The sequence below is a fragment of the Psammomys obesus genome, unplaced genomic scaffold (genome assembly GCF_907164565.1).
Source record: "Psammomys obesus unplaced genomic scaffold, mPsaObe1.curated_primary_1811, whole genome shotgun sequence".
Classification (NCBI taxonomy): domain Eukaryota; kingdom Metazoa; phylum Chordata; class Mammalia; order Rodentia; family Muridae; genus Psammomys; species Psammomys obesus.
The window spans coordinates 484,783-505,576 of record NW_026594311.1 but is presented as its reverse complement, the minus strand read 5'-3'; the positions used below and the strand labels follow the sequence as shown (position 1 = coordinate 505,576).

The 20,794-nt window shown below is 45.3% G+C and overlaps 1 protein-coding gene across 3 annotated transcripts; it reads left to right on the top strand.

Annotated features, from left to right (window-relative positions):
• The first annotated feature begins 483 nt into the window (after nt 1–483).
• Nsun4 (NOP2/Sun RNA methyltransferase 4) lies at nt 484–20,466 on the top strand. 3 transcript variants are annotated; one of them, XM_055618564.1, is made up of 6 exons: nt 484–608; nt 5,842–6,176; nt 8,114–8,268; nt 11,587–11,708; nt 15,397–15,521; nt 17,234–20,466. In XM_055618564.1, the coding sequence occupies exons 1-6, from the start codon at nt 516–518 to the stop codon at nt 17,508–17,510; spliced, it is 1,107 nt and encodes a 368-aa protein (XP_055474539.1). In that variant the 5' UTR covers nt 484–515; the 3' UTR covers nt 17,511–20,466. The 3 variants fall into 3 exon arrangements, with proteins under 3 accessions (XP_055474539.1, XP_055474538.1, XP_055474540.1); XM_055618563.1 differs by having other exon boundaries at nt 11,548–11,708; XM_055618565.1 differs by lacking the exon at nt 484–608 and adding an exon at nt 698–750 and having other exon boundaries at nt 11,548–11,708.
• The last annotated feature ends 328 nt before the right edge of the window (nt 20,467–20,794 follow it).

Sequence of the window (20,794 nt, the reverse complement as noted above, 5' to 3'; positions counted from 1 at the left end):
TTATGTTCAGTACTTTATTTTCATATGCCACTATGCCCGGCCAGACGATCATTGTTAAAAATACTGACCACTCCTTTCTCTCCCTGGAATCCTCAATGGTGGAGTCAAACTTGGAGCCTCAAGGGGAAAAAAAAAAAAAAAAAATAAGTACATAGTTTTGAAAAGGAACATATAAAGAACAGATCTTGAAACGGAAGCTTCCACGGCTCCCCTGAAATTCTGCTTCTGTACACAGTCTAATTTCGCTCTACCTTGGCGAAATTAGACTGCTCTACTCCACGCAGTCTGAGCCCAGAAGGCTTTTCCTGCCTGTCCTGGGAGCCTCTTACGATTCACAGCCCCCGCTTCGGGTTCTCCCGGAGGGGCCGGGGCTATGAGCCCGGGGACCGTGGAGAGCCGCAAGCCTAGCTCCTCCCCTTTTGCCGCTGTTACTCTAAGCAGCGCGCAGTCCGACCCGGAACTCGCGCGAGCGCAGCTGCGGTTCCGGCCGGAGCTACTTGGCGTTGCCCGCTGACATGGCTGCGCCCGTATTAAGGGGTGTTCGGAAGCTGCTGAAACTCGCGGACTTCACGCCGGTCCCGCGGCGACACCGGTATAAGAAGAAATGGGTAAGGTCTGGCGGGAGGCATTCGAGGAAGACAGTCCAGCCCTTGTGTTCTCTGCCATTCACAGCTGCATTCGGGACGCCCACTCCAGGGACCGTAACCTTCTCCCAGCTGTTGTCACACCTCTGCCTCCTCTTCCTGTTACGTAAGCAGCCTCCTGACTCCGCCCCTCTTTGTTAAGTCATCACTTGCCCCTTCATTCGGTGTTGTCACATGTCGCCTCGTGTTCCTTGTTCTTGCTTAACTTTATCTTGCCCTTCCCACCCCTTCTTTCTCCTTTTCTTTCCTCCCTCTTTCCCTCACCCCTCCCGTCCCATGACCTCTTCCCCTCCTTTCTTCCTTGAGCTTTCAGCCCCTGCACCCTCACCCCTAGCAAAAGGTCCTAACAACTGCCCCTTCCCTTCTGGGTCTCCGTCGTCCTGCCGGAAAGAATCTAGCCCTGTTTTCGCTCACGAGGTTCCTTTGGCACCCAGGAAAGAGTTGAACGACCACCTTTCCTGTACTGCTGGCCTTTCTCCAAATGCAGGCAAAAGGTTTACCAACCCTCCTTACTCTAGAGAGCCTTTCTCTTGCCTCACCGTTCCCTCTCCTTGCTTACCCCGACGGATTCCCTCCCCACCACCTCAGCCCATACTGTCCTCCCCCCCATCTCCACAGGGGAGATGTTCTTTTGAACCCTTTTCTCCACTCCTAGGAAGGCTGTACAGCCAAGAGCCGGTTAGTTCATCCCCTAGTTTTGACCAATTCAGCCTTCAGGGGTCACCCGCTTCTCATCAGCGGGACCATTATTGCAACTTGATCGGTTCCCCAAGACCTCAGCGGCCATGTACTCCAACTCCGTACCCTTGTTATAGTAGTCCAGCGACTTCCCCACCTCTCATTCATCAGCCCCTCAGAAACAGCCCAGTAACCTCCCCTCAACTCACTCATATATCCTTGAAGACTTGTCCTGTGCTTGCCAGTTCCCTTATGCCAGTGTCCCAGGGAAATTACGCCGTAATTTCACCTCTTCTTACCCACAAGCCCCTGATAACTGGCCTTAAAATTTCACCTCCCCTTGCTTACCGACCTGTGGAATCTAGATTGCCAACCTCTACATCCATTTCTCACAGAACTGGTCCCATGATCTCCCACTGGTCCTCGGAGAGAAGTTACAATGATCCTCTTCTTTCCCAACCCACTGGCAACCCTTATCATGGCCACCCTAAGCCTCCAGACTCTTGTGAACCTAAACCACAGCTTGGTGTATCTGGTGGGGAAAATGGTTGTGGCCCTCCACTTTCTTCTCAGGCAGGCATATCTAGCTCCCCGATCGCACCCCAACAGGGTACTTTTCATTATTCTCATCTTTGCCCAGAGTCCCAGATAGCTGCTTCTAGGGGTCCATACTGTGTTATCAACCTCCCGCCTGAGAGTACTGGTTCTCTTGGCTCACCCCAGCCTCAGAGTCTCCACAAGTCCTTTCTGTCGTGGGAGGCTGAGAGCAGCTCTTACCTCTTGGTAACCCCAGGTGCTGTAATTTCTGGTCCTCCCTGCCCCACAGAACCACCTCTTGCTCAGTGTCCTTACCCTTCCCTCTATTTCCCACCTCCCCTGGGCAGCCAGTTTTTAGCTCCACCTCCATCACCCAGAGGTTATAGTGAACTCCCTGTCCCTACCCCAGTCCCGCCTCAAGTGAAGTCCCCCAAGTCTACAGAATCACGACGTGTTCCCTACAGGTGTCGCTCCCTGGGCAACACACTGCACCACCCTTCTTTTGACCATCCTAAGTCCCAGAAGAGCAACACCTCTCCCCAGCCTATCTCCCAGTCCTTTGGCCTCTCTAGTCCTCTTGTGGAGCCATCCATCACAACTGCTTCAAGTCCCTGCCCAAAAGAACTTCCCCAAGAGACTGCTGTGGGCCTGCAGATCCTCAAAGCTGTTGCCCCTGCTTGCTATCCCCACTGCCTGCCTTGCAATTCTCTCTTGCCTACTAGATATTCCAAGAGTAGTCCTCGCAGGCCTCCTCCAGTGTCCCCCTGCAATACTCATATGTACTCCGTGATTCCCCCCACCACCCACTCATTCCCACTCTCCAGTCTCCTAAATCATTCTACAGCTCTCCCTCAGTGTCCTAACCCGCCCGTGGTGCCTCCCTGTGGCACTTACTCTGTCCCCAGGGGTCCACCACCAACCCCCAGCAAGCCTGCGGTGCCTCCTTGTTCCACCCACATCTATTCTTTTATCCCTCTGAGAACACCCTTTGACCCCCGATGTTTACCTGTTGTCCATCGAGCTCGGCTTTGCCCCAATACTATTCCCTGTGGTTTTCATACCTATGCTGTGGCTTCTCCAGTCCCACACAAAGATCCTCCCCAGATTCCCTATGGCTTTTCTTTGCCCTCATCCAAGACATCCACCTGTAGCATTACTGCAAGCTGTAGTTCAGCCATTATTATTAGTGAATGTGGTAGGAGCGAGAGCCAGTGTACCCAACAAAAAAGTCAGAATAAGAGTTTGCTTCGTAGTAAAAGCAAGAGTCCCCAAAGGAGGGGTACCCACCAGAGTAGGAGTCAGAGCCGGAGCCTGAGCCGGAGCGGGAGCTGGAGTGGAAGCCGGAGCAGAAGCCGGAGTGGAAGCCGGAGTGAGAGCCTGAGTCAGAGGAGCCAAAGCAGGAGCCTGAGCAAAAGCCGAAGCCGGAGCAAAAGCCGAAGCCGGAGCCGGAGTGGTAGTCCTCCCCAAAGCCTTACTCAGGAACCCAGTGAGAATACCTCCCTGAGCATCAAGGAGGCCCAAAGTGAGAAAGGTCACCATAACAGAGGTCGGAAGAAAAGCAAGAGTCCTAAAGGTGGTAAAAATCAGAGCCGGAGCAAGAGTCCCCAGCATAAGAAACGTCGTGGTCGGAGCAAGAGTCCCCACAAGAAGAAGAAAAAATGACCAGAACACAAGTTCTGACCGAAACAAAAACCTAGACTAGGGCAGAAGTTGCAGTAACAAGACTGCCACAATAGTATCTCAGTTGTTGCAGCCAGGACTGACTTGTGGAATTCTCTTCTGAAGTCTTCAGTTCTTTAATAATCTCAGTCCTTCACTGCCAGCCCATAGCAGTCATTCTATGTCTGCTTTAATTCCTACCTTGTGATTTTGTGAACTGTCTCTTTCTGCCTTCCTGGGGTCTGGGAAATCTTCTCCAATCTCTGTGGTTCTGTGCATTGTGCTGCCTAGTCACAGCATCATCTTAGGTAAGTGACTCTAGGTGCTCCATCAGATGTGAAAGGTGGTGGTGTTGATATTTTGTATCCTATTGAACACTGCTGCTGTAGAGCACTCTTAACAAGTTTTTGAAAGCAGGATTATAAAGAAGAAAAGTGCTGGGTGTGGTGGCACACACCTTTAATCCCAGCTCTAGGGAGGCAGAGGTGGGCAGATCTCTGAGTAAGAGGCCAGCCCGGTCTGTAAAGCGAGTTCCAGCACAGCCAGGGCAACACAAAACCCTGTCTTGAAAAAAGCCTCAAGTTTCCCCGGGGCCTTCACAGTTTTTTCAGGAGTTCTCCCTGGAATCCTTTAAGTCCCCTTCCTCCTTTGCAGTGCTATCAAACCTAGGGCATTGCTTGTGCTAGGCAAGCGCTGTCACACATTGAGCACACAGTGTGGTACATTTCAGCACAAGCCTTCAACCTCCCTCTTTTATTTTTTGAGACTCTTCTTTGTGTTTTGTGTTTGGCTGTGTGTTTGAGATAGAGTCTCATGTATCCCAGTTTGTCTTGAGCTCTAGGTAGCCAAGAATAACCCTTCTAACGCCTAGGTGGTAGGATTATAGGAGACTTTTTTGAAATGACATTTATTTATTGTTAAGGGTATGGATGTGTGCACATATGTGCTGTGGTACACCTGGCGAGGTCAGACAACTTAGAGGAATCAGTTCTTTTCTTCTACCCTGTAAAGACCAAACTCAAGTAGTCAGGCTTAATGTCAAAACCTTTCCCCATTTAGCCATCTCACTAGGAGCCTCTTGATGTGTAACCCATCTCAGATTTGCTTTTGAACCCAAGGCTAGCTTTGAACTCTAGATCCTCCTGCCATGGCCTGCTGAGTGCTGGGATTACAAGTGTTCACCACTGTGCCTAGCATTGACTGTGTCCCTTCCCAATCCAGTGATATGAAGGCTAGCACTTCACTCTCTCCCAATTCCTCTTTTGGCAGGCAGAGGCAGGATGCAAAGATAGGAGAGAATACTGAGTGGATTTGAATTTGCCTTGGGGCTCTGAGGTGTTTGTAGATATGTCAACCTCACACAAGCTGGAGTTATGTGAAAGGAGGGAACCTCGAGTGAGAAAATGCCTCTTTAAGTGTTTTTAGGAACAGTGAAGAAAATCCCAACTGTTCTATTTTACCAACATGGATTCAGGAGCCAGGTGCTGGGGTGAAAACCAGCTAGCTCAGAGAGGCAGGGAAAGCATCCAGCTGACCTTCCTTCTCAGCTCAGGTCTGAATGGAAAAAACCCAGGCTCACTAGCTCAACTGACAGCCCAGAAGGAAAAGGCCAAAAAACCCAAGGCCGAAGCCTTGCTAGTTCAAAGCCCAAAAAGCCAGGTAGCTGAGGAGCTGTGGAGCTGAAGAGCTGAAGAGCTGAAAAGCTGAAGCCTAAACTAAAGCCAGAGCTTGAGCTAATAGCCCCTTTTCTACTTCTCCACGCTGTCTTAAATACCCCTCAACTCAAAATCCCTCCTACTCTTTAATTTTTGTCAGCTAGTTCCTAACTCTGCCTCTTGACCTAGGTTAGCTTTATTAGATCCAGTATACAGAGAGCTCTTGGATTAGAGGTGTATATTAGGACTCAACCAAACCAAACAATAAACAGGGTTTTACAGTTCACAAGGTTCACAGTGAGATCAAATATCCTGCAACACATAAGATCCAGCTGTAAGGCATTTTCTTAATTAGTGATTGATGGGAGGAGGACCCAGCCCATTGTACGTGGTGTCATATCTGGGCTGTTGGTCCTGGGTTCTATAGAAAAGCAGGCCTTGCAAGACAGTAAGCAGCACCCATCCACGGGTTCTGTGTCAGCTCCTACGGTTCCTGCCCTGTTTGAATTCCTGCCTCGGCTTCTCTCAGTGGTGGAAGTCACCTGCAAGTGTAGGCTGAAACAAAGCCCTTCCTCCTCAGTTTGCCTGGGTCGTGGTGCTTCTAAGTCAGACGATGAGAGAGAGAGTCTAGACTGCGAAGATTAATATGCTTGCTCTTTCTCCTTTAGGCTACCACAGAACCACACTTCCCCGCCAGCCGTCTTGCTCTGCAAAATTTTGACATGACTTACAGTGTACAATTTGGGGATCTTTGGCCATCAATCCGCGTCGGTCTTCTCTCAGAGCAGAAGTACGGTGCACTGGTCAATAATTTTGCTGCTTGGGATAGTGTGAGTGCTAAGCTGAAGGAGCTGAATGCCAAAGACTTTGTGAATGAAGCCATCTCTCACCAGGAGCTGGAGCCTGAGAGCCGCCTCTCTCCAACTCGGTCCCTGGATTGCAGCCCAAACCTTCGATGCTTCACCTTTTCCAGAGGGGATGTCAGCCGCTTCCCTCCTGCCAGGTAGGACCTGGAACCTTGAGGGTCATCCTGAGTGCCTGCTATAGGTGGGCATGAAGAGCCCAGCTCCTGCCCTCTGTAATACGGATCAGGATTGTTGGTGTTTCTGGTGTGTTTATAGAGAGACAAGGTGCTGTCTTCGTGCCAAGCATGCACTATCTCCTTTGCCAGCACCCTGGTAGAAACAGTATCTGCCCTCTTTTGTATTTGAGGTGCAAAGAATAACTGGGGCCTGGCTCTCAGGAGCTGAGGGAGCAGTTCATAAAGCAGCTCAGCTTCATGAATTTAGGAGTAGCCTGGTAATATCGGTGACGTTTTGTGTATATATATATATATATATATATATATTTTTTTTTTTTTAAGGACTCTTGCTTTTAGCAGATTCCCAAAACAGTGAACCAGACAGCCTAAGGAGGAGAGAGGGAAGAGACACCATGAGGCTTTTATGAGCTGTGTGGGCTTGTATGTTTGCAGTTCTGTGCCTTTCTCACATTTCTTGGTCCTCTTGTTAATATGTATTTTTTTTAAGATTTATTATTTTTATAGTGTATGTGTGTCTGCATTTCAGAAGAGGATACCAGATCTCACTATAGATGGTTGTGAGCCACCAAGTGGTTGCTGGGAATTGAACTCAGGACATTGAAAGAACAACCAGTGCTCTTAACCTCTGAGCTCTGGAGAAGGTTGTGAGCCACCATGTGTTTGGTAGGAGTTGAGCTGGATTCTCTGAAAGAGCAGCTGAGACATCTCTCCAGCCCTTCTCATTAATTCTTAAAGAAGCTTTGAGTTTTATGCTTTTGTACCTTACTCATTCTTTTCTCTTCTGCCTAGAATGTTCTTTATTTATTTATTTATTTTTGCCTAATGAAAGCGTCTGATTTCTTCATCAGGCCCAATTCAGGTAGTTCCAATGTGAACATGCGAACAATTGATGACCCTTCTTTTTGAATCAATGAAGTACTCTGTATATTAATGTGTAACCCAATAAACTTGAGTTTCTGCTGTGTACTAGGTACTCTTTAAGGTTTTAGGAATAGTATGGGGAACAAAGTAGGCAGAATCTTTGCGCTTTCAGAGCTACATTCTAATATGGGAAAATAAAGGAAACATACACACACACAAACACACAAAGAGAGGAACAATTGCTTTAAAAAAAATTATTGAGCCGGGTATGGTGGTACATACCTTTAATTCTAGCCCTTGGGAGGCAGTGGCTGGAGGATCTCTGTGAGTTTGAGGCCAGCCTGGTCTACAAAGTGAGTTTCAAGACAGCTGAGGCTACATAGAGAAACCTTGTCTTGAAAAACCAGAAATAAAGAGGTAAGATAGCGCATCTGGAGGCACAAAGTGATAGAAAGAAAAGGCTATTGTTTAGACTACTCCGGGAATGGCTTTGTAGAGGCCAGCTTGAGGCAATGCCTTCTAGAAGTACGGATGCACATTAGGGATAGTTAAATGAAGAGTGTTACAACAGAAGGCACCACAATTGAAAGGCCTGAGGTGTTTGTGTGACTCAGTGAAGGAATCGCTAAGGTGGCTAGTGGGGCTAATATGGAGTAAACTGATTTACTTGGAAGAGGACCGCTGAGGGATGGGGGATGTAGCTTAATTGGTAGAATGCTTACTAAGGAAGCACAGAACCCTGGGTTTCATCCACATTGCATAAGCCAGGTGTGGTGGCACAAACAGTTTATTGGTGGAGGATTTGAAGTTCAGTGTCATTCTCATCCTCCTACCAAGCTTGAGCTGAGCCTGGGATACATGAGCCCTTGATCTTAGTTGTTTTTAGATCACTGTGGATATTATATAGATGGATGAAGGAATGAGCACTGTGGTTACTGTATAGGCAAATGAGGGAGTGTCTGAGAAATCATTTTACTCAGTGGAGCTCACTGGCCGTAAAGGGCTCCTGGTAGGTGTGATGGTCTTCTCTCTTCCAGACTTGGCAGCCTGGGTGTCATGGACTACTACCTGATGGATGCTGCCTCTTTGCTCCCTGTCCTGGCTCTCGGTCTGCAGCATGGAGACACTGTGCTTGACCTGTGTGCAGCTCCTGGGGGGAAAACACTGGCATTGCTTCAGACAGGCTGTTGCCGTAAGTCAATGGCATGGTATCTTGGGCGGGTGGGGGTCCCCACTTCACCTAGTCAGGGCACACTGAACTTGGTAAGTTTGGTCCCAGGGGCAGAAGGATAATAATATCTACTAAGTTTATTGTCAGTTGGTCAAGAAAAATGACTGATGAACGCTTCTGCAGGCAGATTAAATCTCTGATAAATTCATCACATGATCCTCTTACCCTTTTGCATTTGCTAATTTGTCTCTAAGGTAAAGTCTCATTTCTTTGTACTGACAACCCCTATTTTCAGCTTTATATGCCTCTCTTGAGTTTTTTATGCTTCCAGCACACCTGCTATCTTTGCTCGTGTTACATTCTCTCTTTTGAGTCCCCCAGACATGTTATCTAAATCCTTTTAGCTTTCAAGCCTTAGCACAAGCATGCTACCTCCAGAAAGTATTCTCCGTCGCTGCTGCTGGCTTGCTCAGGATGACTCCTCTTCCTGTGCTCTTAAGTCCTGAGCATCACCTGTCAGCACCCTGACGCTATTAACCTTTCCCCAGAGCTTTAGTGGATGTGTGTTTTCTTCCTCAAGATTGTGAATCCTGTGCTGAGTGGTGGCACACGCCTTTAGTCCCAGCACTCAGGAGGCAGAGGTAGGCAGGTCTCTGAGTTCAAGGCCAGCCTGGTCCACAGAGTGAATTCCGGGACATCCAGGGCTACACAGAGAAACCCTGTCTCAAAGAATATATATATATATATATATATATATATATATATATATATATATATATGAATTTCTTGGGAACAGGCTGAGGCTTCTTCATGTGTCTCGGAATCATAGGTAACCCTGGCATTCCTAAGTGCTCACTTTAGGAATGAGCCTTGCCTTAAAGTAGAAGTTACCACAAGGGAATGTGATTTTCATATGTGAGCTTAGCCGGGCTTCTCCAGCCATGTGCCTGGGCCTTTCTTTTGGGGGTGAACCTTCTGTTCTTGTTACTCCAAAGCTGCCTTGTAATTTGAGTCAGCCTCTAGCCTCTTGGTAGGCCCATGAGTTATTTGCTTAAAGCCTTAAAGTAGAAGTTACCACAAGGGAATGTGATTTTCATATCTGAGCTTAGCCGGGCTCTGGAAGTTCAAAAAGAAAAGAAAAAAGATGTTGGCACAAGTTTAACAAGTGAGTTAAGAGCAAGAGAGCCACTCGTGGGTACTGTGATAAGCTGTGAGAATCCATCAGAGGAGAGGAGAGAACTTGCTCTGTAGATCAGGCTGGCCTCTGCCTCCCAAGGCATTAAAGGCATGCACCATCACTGCTTGGCACACATAGTTATGTATGTATGTATTTTTTTTAAATGTAGGAGTGCTCTGTCTGCAAATACAGCTACATGCCAGAAGAGGGCATCAGATCCCTTTATAGGTGGTTGTGAGACACCATGCAGTTGCTGGGAATTGAATTTAGGACCTCTGGAAGAGCACCCAATGTTTTTAACCACTGAGCCATCTCACCAGCCCACTTGATTTTTTTTTTTTTTTTTTTTTAATCTAATGATGGGATCCCAATTTTTTAGTCCTGTCTTCAGGCTCTTGATTGTACTCCCTCAGCCTTCCAGGTGATGGCATTACAGGCATGTGCCACCATGCCTGAACAGCAATCTTTCAGGAACATTTTACATATTGTAGAACTAACATCAACCTGGTATTTCTTAAATTCATGTCTGTCAGAGAGAGGGTGTGGGTTAGAGAGGTGGTTCAGCAGATATGAACTCTTGATTCCCCGAACCCACATCAGGCAGTTCACAATGGCCTGTAGCTTCAGCTCTGGGGATCTGATACCCTCTTCTGGCTTCCGCAGGCATACACTTGCACAAATGTACATACACTTAAATATAAAAGAGAGAGTGCAAGATGGTAAGTATTAGGTTTGGTTTTATAGACAAGAAAACTAAGTAACTTAAAGGAGAAATGTGTCCCTCATACATGAGATGCTTATCTGAAAAGCCTCCAATATCCAGGAAGTCAAGGGATGGGTACGGAGGCTCCACAGTCATCAAGAACTTAAGCTGTTTTTATTTTTGCACCTTGCTTTAGTTTGGGCATCATTCTTAGAATCAATATCATGGTATAAGATAGCTGCTAGAACTTCAGCCAGCCCATTATGATTTGAGGTGGAAGGAAATGATTGTTAGTCTTTTAGACATGCTTTCCCAGAGACTCCACGTGATATTTGTGTCTATAATTCACTAGCCAAACCTAGTGACTTAGTCATACTTAGTTGTAAAAGAAAGCTAGGAGAGGTGTTCTCTCGGTGTACATTGTCCTCTGTTGATAAAGTTGGGGTTCTGTTATTAAGGAGTAAGATAACAGTAAATTCTGGGTAATAACCTATAGTATCTACCGAAGACCAAGAGAGACATATTGTCCTGTTTGGTTTGTTTTTCAACAAGCTAGAGTTATCTGGGAAAAGGAACCTCAGTTGAGAAAAGGTCTCCATCCAAATTGCTTGTAGGTTGGAGAGGTGTCTCAGCAGTTCTAAAGTAACTGTTGATAAGGGAGGGCCCAGCCTCACCCTGGGCAAGGTGGTCCAGGGGTATTGAAGCAAACAAACGGAGCAGGCAGGTAAGCAGAGCCTACATGGTCTCTGCTTCAGTTTCTGCCTCCAGCTTTCGGCCTTGACTTCCTGCTCTGACTTCCCTCCATGAGGGACCAGAAACTGTAAGCTGAAATAAACCCTTTCTCCTCAAGTTGCCTTTGCATGGTATTTATCCCACCAACAGAAACCTAACTTAGACGCAGATGTTTCAAAGAGATTGGGTAGCTAGGCACAGTGACACACACGTGTGTTTCCAGCTTCTCAGGTGGCTGAAACTGAATTGCTTGAGAAGTTTGAGGACAGTATAGGCACAATAACATTATCCTCTGTCAAAAGCAAACAGCTATAAATCAGCATGGCTAGTGTATGCCTGTAAACCTAGCATTGAGGCAGGATGATCACAGATTCACGGCCAGTCTAGGCTACAGAATAAAGGGACCCTGTCACAGAATAAAGGGACCGTTAGTGGGAGAGACCATATTTCTTTAGAAATACTCTTTCTTGATCTGCTTTGTCAAGTTACTTTTCCTTTCGGTAGATATTTGTCCTGTGGCCTCCGCTCCAGAGTGACTGATTTGGAACCACATATGTAATAAATATCCCTGTCTCTGGGGTCTGTGTTTATTAGTTCTACCTGAGAATTGGTTTCATTTCTATCAACACCTTTTGTTGGTGTGATATACTGTCGAGTCACAGCCTCAGAAGTCTCTTTATTTCCACAGGCAATCTAGCTGCCAACGATCTCTCCACTTCCCGAACAGGCAGACTACAGAAGGTCCTTCACAGTTATGTGCCTCAAGATATCAGGAAAGGGAATCAAGTTCGAGTCACCTCATGGGATGGCAGGAAGTGGGGAGAACTGGAGGGGGACACCTATGACAGGGTGAGTGATTTCTGCCTCTGTGCTCTGATCAATGGTTCCAGGGGTGGGATACAGCCCTGTTTTTTGAATGTGTGGGGGCTGTTTGGGACCTAGACAGTTCTCCATGAGTGATTTGGAGAAAGAGCTATTTGCAGAGTTCTCAGTTCAGCTTAGATGATTTGTTACTATTTTCATTAGAAATAGTTGGCAGCAAAAATAATTTGAACCTAACTGAGTGCGGAAAAAGTTATTAGGCATATTTATTTCTGAAGTCACTGGGTTGCTTGGAAGTCTTCACGAAGATGAGTATGAATGAGAATGTTTTATTTATTTCTGAATATTAATATAAGACATAGTGCAAAATTCAGGAGTATCAGGTATCGTGAAAAGTAAAGCTTTCTTTTTAGACCTGTACACAGCCATCTACTTCCTCTTCCTGCAGATTAGGATTTTTATAGCCTTTATGTAATTTGTATATGAAAATATAAGTTTGTTAGTTTCTTAATAGAAATGGCAGTATGTTCAATTCATTCTGACCTCTATAGCTTTATAGCTTTTTAATTAATCAATATATCCTCAGGTTCTTTCCTTTTTAGTTTTATGCTTTTAAAGTAAAACTTCTGGTTAATGGTTTCTATCAGTTGAGATTTTGACAGAGTTTAAGAAAACCTTTTTTTTTTTTTTAAGTTTTCAAGACAGGGTTTTTAGCTGTCCTGGACTCACTTTGCAGACCAGGCTGTCTTCAAACTCACAAAGATCCACCTGCCTCTGCCTCCCTGAGCGCTATGATTAACAGTGTGCGCCACTATTGCCTGGCTGAAACTCTTAATATTTTAAAGTTATTTATTTCCTTTAAAAAAACCTTTTAGATTTATTTATTTAATTTTTATGTGTATGGTTGTTTAACCTTCATATATGTGTGTACCACATGCGTGCCTGGTGCCCTCAGGGGTCAGAAGAGAGGGAGTCAGATTCTTTGGACTGGAATTACGGGCAGTTGTGTACATGTATGTGGATTCTGGGAACTGAGCCTGGGTCCTCTAAAAAAGCCAGGAGGACTCTTAACCAGTGAACCATCTCACCAGCCCATAGTTATTTTCTTTCAATTAGCATACTCTTGTAACCATGCATTTTTGCTACTTTGTGGGTTCCTTTTAATTCTAACATTTTCCATATCCTTTCTTCCATTTTCAACCCCCTAACACTGGATCAGAGAGAAAGGATAGAAGAGAAAGGGGTTGACTTTATCCTTAGAATACTTCCTGCTGATTAGGGACATTGAGTTTCTTGGGGCAAGTTTGATCTTTAGAATATCTAACTCTCATTTCTTTGTGCACGACTGCTTAACAAACAACAGCAGCCACCCACCAGCCAGCAACCCACCCATTGGGGCTCTAGCATTTATATATCTTCTGAAAAGTTTCCAGAATTCCAAAGGTCGCACACTCACAGAAACTGTCTACAGCTGGCAAAATGAACACGTTTCCATAATATTTCTGTGTTTTTTTAAAAAGATTTATTTATTTGTTATGTATACAGTGTTCTGATTACATGTATGTCTGCATGTCAGAAGTGTGCACCAGATTTCATTATAGATGGTTTTGAGATACCATGTGGTTTCTGGGATTTGAACTCAGGACCTCTGGAAGAGCAGCCAGTGCTCTTAACCTCTGAATTATCTCTCCAGCCCATTTCTGTGTTTTTTAAAGAAACCAAAATTACAAGATTCTCACTACATACTATAAAGTCACTTGTTTAACATGCTTTATGACCACTATCTATTGTACAAATATATAAAATGGACAAAGAATATAGCCGGGCAGTAGTGGTATGCACAGCTTTCAATCCCAGCACTCAGGAGGCAAAAGGAGGCGGATCTCTGAGTTTGAGGCCAGCCTGGTCTACTGAATGAATTCCAGGACAGCCAGGGCTACACAGAGAAACTTTGTCTTGAAAAACCAAAATTTTAAAAAAGAAAATCTGTAGACTGCATGGCATATGGGTGAGACCTGGCATTTTGGGATCAGTCTCCTTGGACTGGAGTGCCGGCTTCGTGACCTGCTAGCCGGAAGGTTTTTGGGGGTTACTTACACTTTGACCTGTGTTTGACCTTACACTTACTTACACTGGGGTCTCACAGCTCGAGTTCAAGATCATGCCCTTCCCAGAAACTCCCCCAGACCACGACTCCTTGCAAAAGCAAGAGGTTTATTAACCATTGCGCAATGGGGTCACCCCTGCCGGTCAGCAAAGAGTGGCACCAGGAGACAAAGGCCTTTAGGTTTTTAAAAGAAAAATTGTGGGAGATTTGAAGTTGCAGTCTTGGCAATTTAGGATTGGATGAGGAAGCTATAAAGTAAGATAATTGGTTAGTCTTAGGTGCTCAAGCTTGGCCAGTCCTGTCAAGTGTGGATGCAGCTGCAATTTAAGGTGGGGGTGGTTAGCTCATCCTTGAAGATTAGGGGCTGCGGACTTTTGGCTGCAGGTCAAAAGCTACTCAGAAGAAGTCTGGGTTTGTTGCTAAGAAATGCTACCTCAAAGACAGGAGTTTTTCTTTTTGCTGAGTGAAGGTCATTGCTTGCTTGCCTTTTTTTCTATCTGTCCTCATAGATAGGGTACTAAGAGGCTTTAGCTTAACCTGAACCTAAAACTCAAAACTATAGGCTTTAGAAGACATACAGGTTACAAAGTTAGTCTAACCCTTTCAACTCTATGTTTCTACTTTGCCAAAAATATCTTTCCAAAGATGATTTTACCTTTTTCAAACATGCATATAGGGATATTTAAAATATTTGTTGTCTGTCTCAAGTGCCTAGTATAGAAAAGACTGCTAATAAACTGAGTGGTTTTGTGTTTCTCACTTTAAAATACTGGAAACCAGGTATGACAGTGCATAATTGTAATCCCTTGGGAAGCTGAGGCAGGAAAATTAGTTCAAGGCCAGCCTTTGCTACAGTGTGTGTGTATGTGTGTGTGTGTGTGTGTGTGTGTGTGAGAGAGAGAGAGAGAGAGAGAGAGAGAGAGAGAGAGGCCATAACTACAATCCTTCTAGAACTGGAAGTTACAGGTGAACCATCTGATGGGATGTGAACTCAGTATCAGATATAAATTGGATGTTTTCAGTAAATAGCCAAGGACAGAGCCTTAAAGTACTAAGATTTTTTTTTCTAGGTTGCTATTAGCTGTGTAATTACAATTACTTACATGCGGCTTTTGTTTTAAAACAGGGTCTCATGAAACCTAGGCTAGCCCCAGACTCACTGTGTAAGCTGAGGCTGGCTGTGGGTCCTGATTCTCCTGCCTCCATCTCTCAAGTGCTGGAATGCTAAGTGTGTACTACCATGCATAGATTTAATTTAATTTAATTTTAAATTTTTAAAAAGATTGATTTATTTATTATGTATACAGTGTTCTGCCTGTATGTACACCTGCAAGCCAGAAGAGGGCACCAGATCTCATTATAGATGATTGTGAGCCACCATGTGGTTGCTGGGAATTGAACTCAGGACCTTTGGAAGGGCAGCCAATGCTCTTAACCTCTGAGCCATCTCTCCAGACCCCTAATTTTAATTTTTGACACGGGATTTTACTCTGTACCCCTGGCTGGCCTGGAAAACTGTAGCCTAGGTTACCTTCAAACTTGGAGGAGGCCTAAACTGACTTAAGTTAGAAGGAGCTCTAATGCTTTCTCTCTTAACACTCTGGGCAGGTGTTGGTGGACGTGCCATGCACCACAGACCGCCACGCCCTTCATGAGGAAGAGAACAACATCTTTCAGCGGTCAAGGAAGAAGGAGCGGCAGATGTTGCCCACGCTGCAGGTGCAGCTTCTCGCGTGAGTGGCATGGTTACGGATCTCAGACTTTAGAGTCCAGTCACCTGAGGTCTTGCCTGGGCCCTGGAAGCATGCCAAGGCCATCACGCAGAAGAGTCTTGGCTGGAGATTTGTGTGGAGGTGACAGGCTTCATGAGATGGTCCTTTCTAGAATAATAGCTGTACTGCCTCACCATTTTACCCTTAATGCCAGTGACTTTCACACTTTTGAAAGGCAGAGTCTGTCAGGTATGGTCTATCTTTTTGGGAAGTTGAGGTAGGATAGCTTGAGTCTAGGAGTCGCGTCTTCCTCGGTGCTAACGTGGGTAGCATAGTGAGACCCTATCTGAGAGAAAGAGAGAAAGTGGCTGGAGAGAAGGCTCCGCAGTTAAGAGCACTGTTTGCTCTTGCAGAGGACCCAGGATTGGTTCCCAGAACTTACACGGCTGCTCATGACCATCTGTAACTCCATACAGGGGATCTGATGCCTCTTCTGACCTCCATGGGCTCTTACACGAATGTGGTACATAGCCATATAGTCAGGCACACACATACACATAAAATAAGTAGTTAGCTTTTTTTTTTTTTTTTAAAGGAAAGGAACTGCTACATCTATTTATTTATTTATTTATTTATTTATTTATTTATTTATTTATTTATTTATTTATTTATTTATTTTAAAGAGAAGCCAGGCATGGTGGTTCACACCTTTAATCCCAGCACTCAGGGAGGCAGAGGCAAGTGGTCGCTGTGAGTTTGAGGTCAGCCTGGTATGCAAGCAAGTTCAGGACAGCCAAGGCTACACAGAGAAATCCTGACTTGAAATTAACTAAATGACCAGATAGATAGACAGATCAATAGAAAGAAGGAATAGATAGAATAGCTAGATAGAATGAAGCCAGGCATGGTACATGCCTTTAATCCCAGAACTTGGGAAGCAAATGCAGAAGGATCTCTGAGTTTGAGGCCAGTGTGGTCTAGATTATGAGTTCCAAGTCAGCCAAGGCTACTCAGTGAAACCTCGGGAGGTGGAGGGTGGGGGTAAGAAATAAATAGAAAAAGGTAGAAGAGAAAGAGAAAGGAAGGAAAAAAAGAGGAGACAAAGGGGAGGGAGCTTAAGCGCCAGGGGTCTCTATGACTGAGGAGAGAATTCAGTTGACAGCCAACATCGGGGTTTAGTTCATAACCAGAATCAGGCTTCAAAGGATTGTTATTTTTTTTTAAGGTTTATTTTTTATTATTTTTAATTATGTGTATGCATGTATGTCTTTGTGTAGGTATGTGCATATGGAGTGTAGGTGTCAAAGATCTTGAATCCCACTGGACTTGGAGTTACAGGAAATTTTGACATGGGTGCTGGCTACTGAACTTGGGCTCTCCACTGAGAGCAGCGTATGTTCCTAACTGCTGAGCAGTCTCTCCAGGCCCATCAAAGGGTTCCTGTAAGGAGGCTTTCTAGAGCTGGGTGTGGTGGCATGGCCTCAATCCTAGTACTTGAAAGGCTGAAGTAGGAGGATGACAGCTTGGAGACTACTCTGTGCTATGTAACAGGGTCATGTCTCACAAAGTAAAAAGAAAAGCAAGAACCGAAAAGACAAGGTCCCCTCGAGGAAAGCTTGTCTTCTGCTACTCCGTCGGGTGGTGGACTGCCCTGCTCGTGTTTTCAGCCCCAGGTTGCTCTCTCACTTCTGAGAGGTTTATTAGTCATCGCTTCTTCTTCTTCTTGGTTTCAGGGCTGGACTCCTTGCCACCAAACCGGGAGGTCATGTTGTCTATTCCACTTGCTCACTGTCACACTTACAGAATGAGTATGTGGTGCAAGGTGCCATTGAGCTTCTGGCTAATCAGTACAGCATCAATGTTCAAGTGGAAGACCTGTCTCACTTCCGAAAGCTTTTCACGGACACATTCTTTTTCTTCCCATCCTGCCTGGTTGGGGAGCTGGTAATACCAAACCTTATGGCCAATTTTGGGCCTATGTACTTCTGCAAAATGCAAAGGCTGCCATAGTGTTGGCCTGTCCCCGAAGTAGGAAGACAGTGGCGGTCGGAGGAAGTGAAACTGAGACCAGCAGAAGAGATGCATCCTAAGGCATGTCTCCATCCTGCTCGTTTTTGTAAAGAGGGTTATAAACGGGACTGCTGCCCAACTGTGGATTGTCAGCCGGTTTCTTTTATTTTTATTAATTATACTTTATTCACTTTGTATGTCAGCCGGTTTCTAACTCATACTCTCACTTCTGTCTTGTAGCTCTACCAAGGCTTCTATTTCATTAGAGATTTAGACACTATCAGTGAATAATCTCATAGTCCAAGCTGTAAAGTTGGGAAGAAACATTTAGCCAATAAAGTTGTTGAAGTGCTTTGAGGGAGGGCCTGTAGTTGGACACATCACACCAGTCTGAGTTCCATTATGGTTCTGTGTGTCAGCTGACACTGCCAAGCACTCTCTCCAGAGTGCCCAGCCCAGGCCTCCAGCCCTCCCACACTGCGGAGTTCCAGTTTATGAGCCCACAGGCCCACCAGCCTCCCAAGTGTCTCCATATGGCACAGGATCTAATTTAAGGAATACGTAACTAAAACTGTTGGTAATCCTCTTACGTTGAGAAAGCTTTTCTAAGCTGAATGCTTCTGGCTTTCCTTCAGGTGTGACTGCAAAAGCTGCTTCTGGTACATAGTGTTTTTGTATGTTTCTTCCTTTATTTCTTCACGTAACAGCAGGTGTTCTGTGAATTCCTGTGTGACAGCCATGGAGCTGTTAGAGATATGGTCGGGACTGGGAAATAATTGGATTTCCTCATCTTCAGAATGGCAGCCTGCCTCCTTTCACTTTCCAAGCACTTAGGAATTTCCTGATATTTTAAATGTTTTTATTTCTAGTCTGTGGCCCAGCTCTAAATCTGTCAAAATTCTTACAGTGTAGCAGAGCTTTACCTCATACGTAGTGTTTTGGGGTGACATTATATAATGTGCTGACTTGCATGCTAGTTGTTTTATAACGTTTGTGAAAAGAAGGCATCTTGTAGTGTCAGCATTGCTTATATATGTAACTGCATGCAGGTTACATATATCCACCAGGTGGATAGCCAAGAAAGAGGCTATACGGCGAAACCCAGACACCAAAGATCTCTCAGCTTTAGCAATACAAAGTATAGAGTAAACAGCAGGCAGTGATTACGTGCCATGAATAGAGGCTGGTGAGGGTCCCTCTCAGAGCATCTTCCCTGGAGTTCTATCTTACTAGCTTCTCTTGATTTAAAATCTGGAAGGTCTTCCAGGGCCCTTACTTATAATACAAATCTCGAGAAAGGAGATGTCCTAACCTCTGCTAATATCCTTCTCAATGTCTACTTCTTTTTTATATATTTATTTAATTCATGTATATGAGAGTGCTCTGTTTTCATGCACACCAGAAGAGGGAATCAGATTCCATTACAGATGATTGTGAACCACCATGTGGTTTTGCTGGGAATTGAACTCAGGACCTCTGGAAGAGGAGCAAGTGTTTGTAACTGCTGAGCCATCTCTCCAGCCCTTCAATGGATACTTCTAATACCCAAATAAGGATTAGTAGGGAAGGCATGAAAGACAAAAAGAATGGCAATAAAGGAGGGATAAAGAAAGTGGGAAGAGCCAAAACTATTCAAGTTATTCACAAGGTGTGCACACATACACATACGTGTATGTGTGGCATGTGTTGGATTGGAAAGAGGCTGGGTAGCCCACCAAAGAATGGCCATCTGCACAAAGAGGTGAGAGAGAACTAGGTTCCCAAGGATGCCTGAGGCATTTCAGTCCAACGCTGAAGTCTGGAAGCTTCCTGGAAGGTTGCTGCTGTTGAATCAGTGTTGAAGAGCTGAGCAGTCTGAGGTCAGTGGGCAGCCATGGTGGTAGGCAGTATCACTCGGAGCAGGAAGAGACTTGCTGGCTGGAGTGTTGCCTTCTCCACACATGCCTTCACCATCTGGGCAGTTTGCTTTTTTGAGGGCCCACTCAAGGTCAGGGTGGATCTTTTTCTCACTAGTCGCCTTCCCACGTGCCAGTCCTCTCTGGAAACATCCCTATAGATGTACTGATGTGTTTCACCAGTCTGAGGCCTTAATTCAGTCTTATGGACACCTCAGACCAACTATCACAACTACTTTGGAAAACAGTTTGTCTCCTGTAACTGAACATACACTGTCCTCTAACTCAGTTACTACAGTGCTAAGGATTAATTCAAGAGAAACTCAGACAGGCATGCCAGTGTACCTGTGAAGGATGTTCATGGCAGTCCTGCTCACAAGCAAAGCCTGGACACAGTCTACTTGTCACTGAGCAAAAAAAAATGAACAAACTGGATATTCACACAATGGAATATATTATATATAATCTTCCTCATATTACCTTGTAATCCATCAATGTGCTGTTTAGTGAATTCTATATTTAATAATACAGCCATCAAGATGAAAGACCCCTGCCTCACCCTAAGTTAAACATAGCTAACGCCATTTTGTGGGACACCACTGTTTTGTAAAACTCTGAAGGCTAAATGGAAAACTGAAAAATTACTAAGAAACCCAGCTGTGTCACCCACTTGGGATATCTGCGGTCAGGCTGCCCCAGTTGAGCTATAAAAACAGTTTGTGTTAATCACCCTCATGGATATCTGTGAGACTGTTCCAGTTAAGATAAGGGTCCTAAGAAAAACAACAGGTGGCGGGCCACGTCAAGGGGTCATCATGACCATTTTGACCACCCAGTTCCTGAAATCTTGGTGTCTCTGCCAAACTTTGACGCAAACCGTGGTCTCATGTAAACGTACCAATCAGCCCCCTGTAACCATGCCTCTTGCTTCTGTACCAGCGCTTCTGCTCTAAAACCCTATAAAAACCCCAGCTTTCCACCCAGGGGGCGCGCAAAGTCCTCCAAATGACTCTGCTGCCCCGGGTACCCATGTATCAAAATAAAAGCCTCTTGCTGTTTGCATCCGAATGGCCTCGTTGTTCCTTGGGAGGGGGTGTCTCAGACGGAAGATACCCTCCGGGGATCTTTCAAAGAGATATTGAAAATAATTCTATCCTTAAAAGTTACCTTCTGGCCAGGCACAGTGGTGCACGCCTGTAAGCCTAGCACTCAGGGAGGCAGAGGCAGGCGGATCTCTGAGTTTGAGACCAGCCTGGTATACAAAGCAAGTCCAGGACAACACAGAGAAACCCTGCTTCCCCTCTCAACCCCCCCCCCCAAAAAAAAAAGTTACCTTCTGGTCTCTGCTCTCAATCACTTCTTTTGTTTCAAGTCTCAGATAGTAGCTGG

Excerpts from the sequence above, each read along its gene's own strand:
- Nsun4 (XM_055618563.1), top strand. The coding sequence starts at position 516 with ATGGCTGCGCCCGTATTAAGGGGTGTTCGGAAGCTGCTGAAACTCGCG. Across the intron at positions 6,177-8,113 it reads AGCCGCTTCCCTCCTGCCAG|ACTTGGCAGCCTGGGTGTCA; the intron begins GTAGGACCTGGA and ends TCTCTCTTCCAG. Across the intron at positions 8,269-11,547 it reads GCTTCAGACAGGCTGTTGCC|GCAATCTAGCTGCCAACGAT; the intron begins GTAAGTCAATGG and ends TTATTTCCACAG.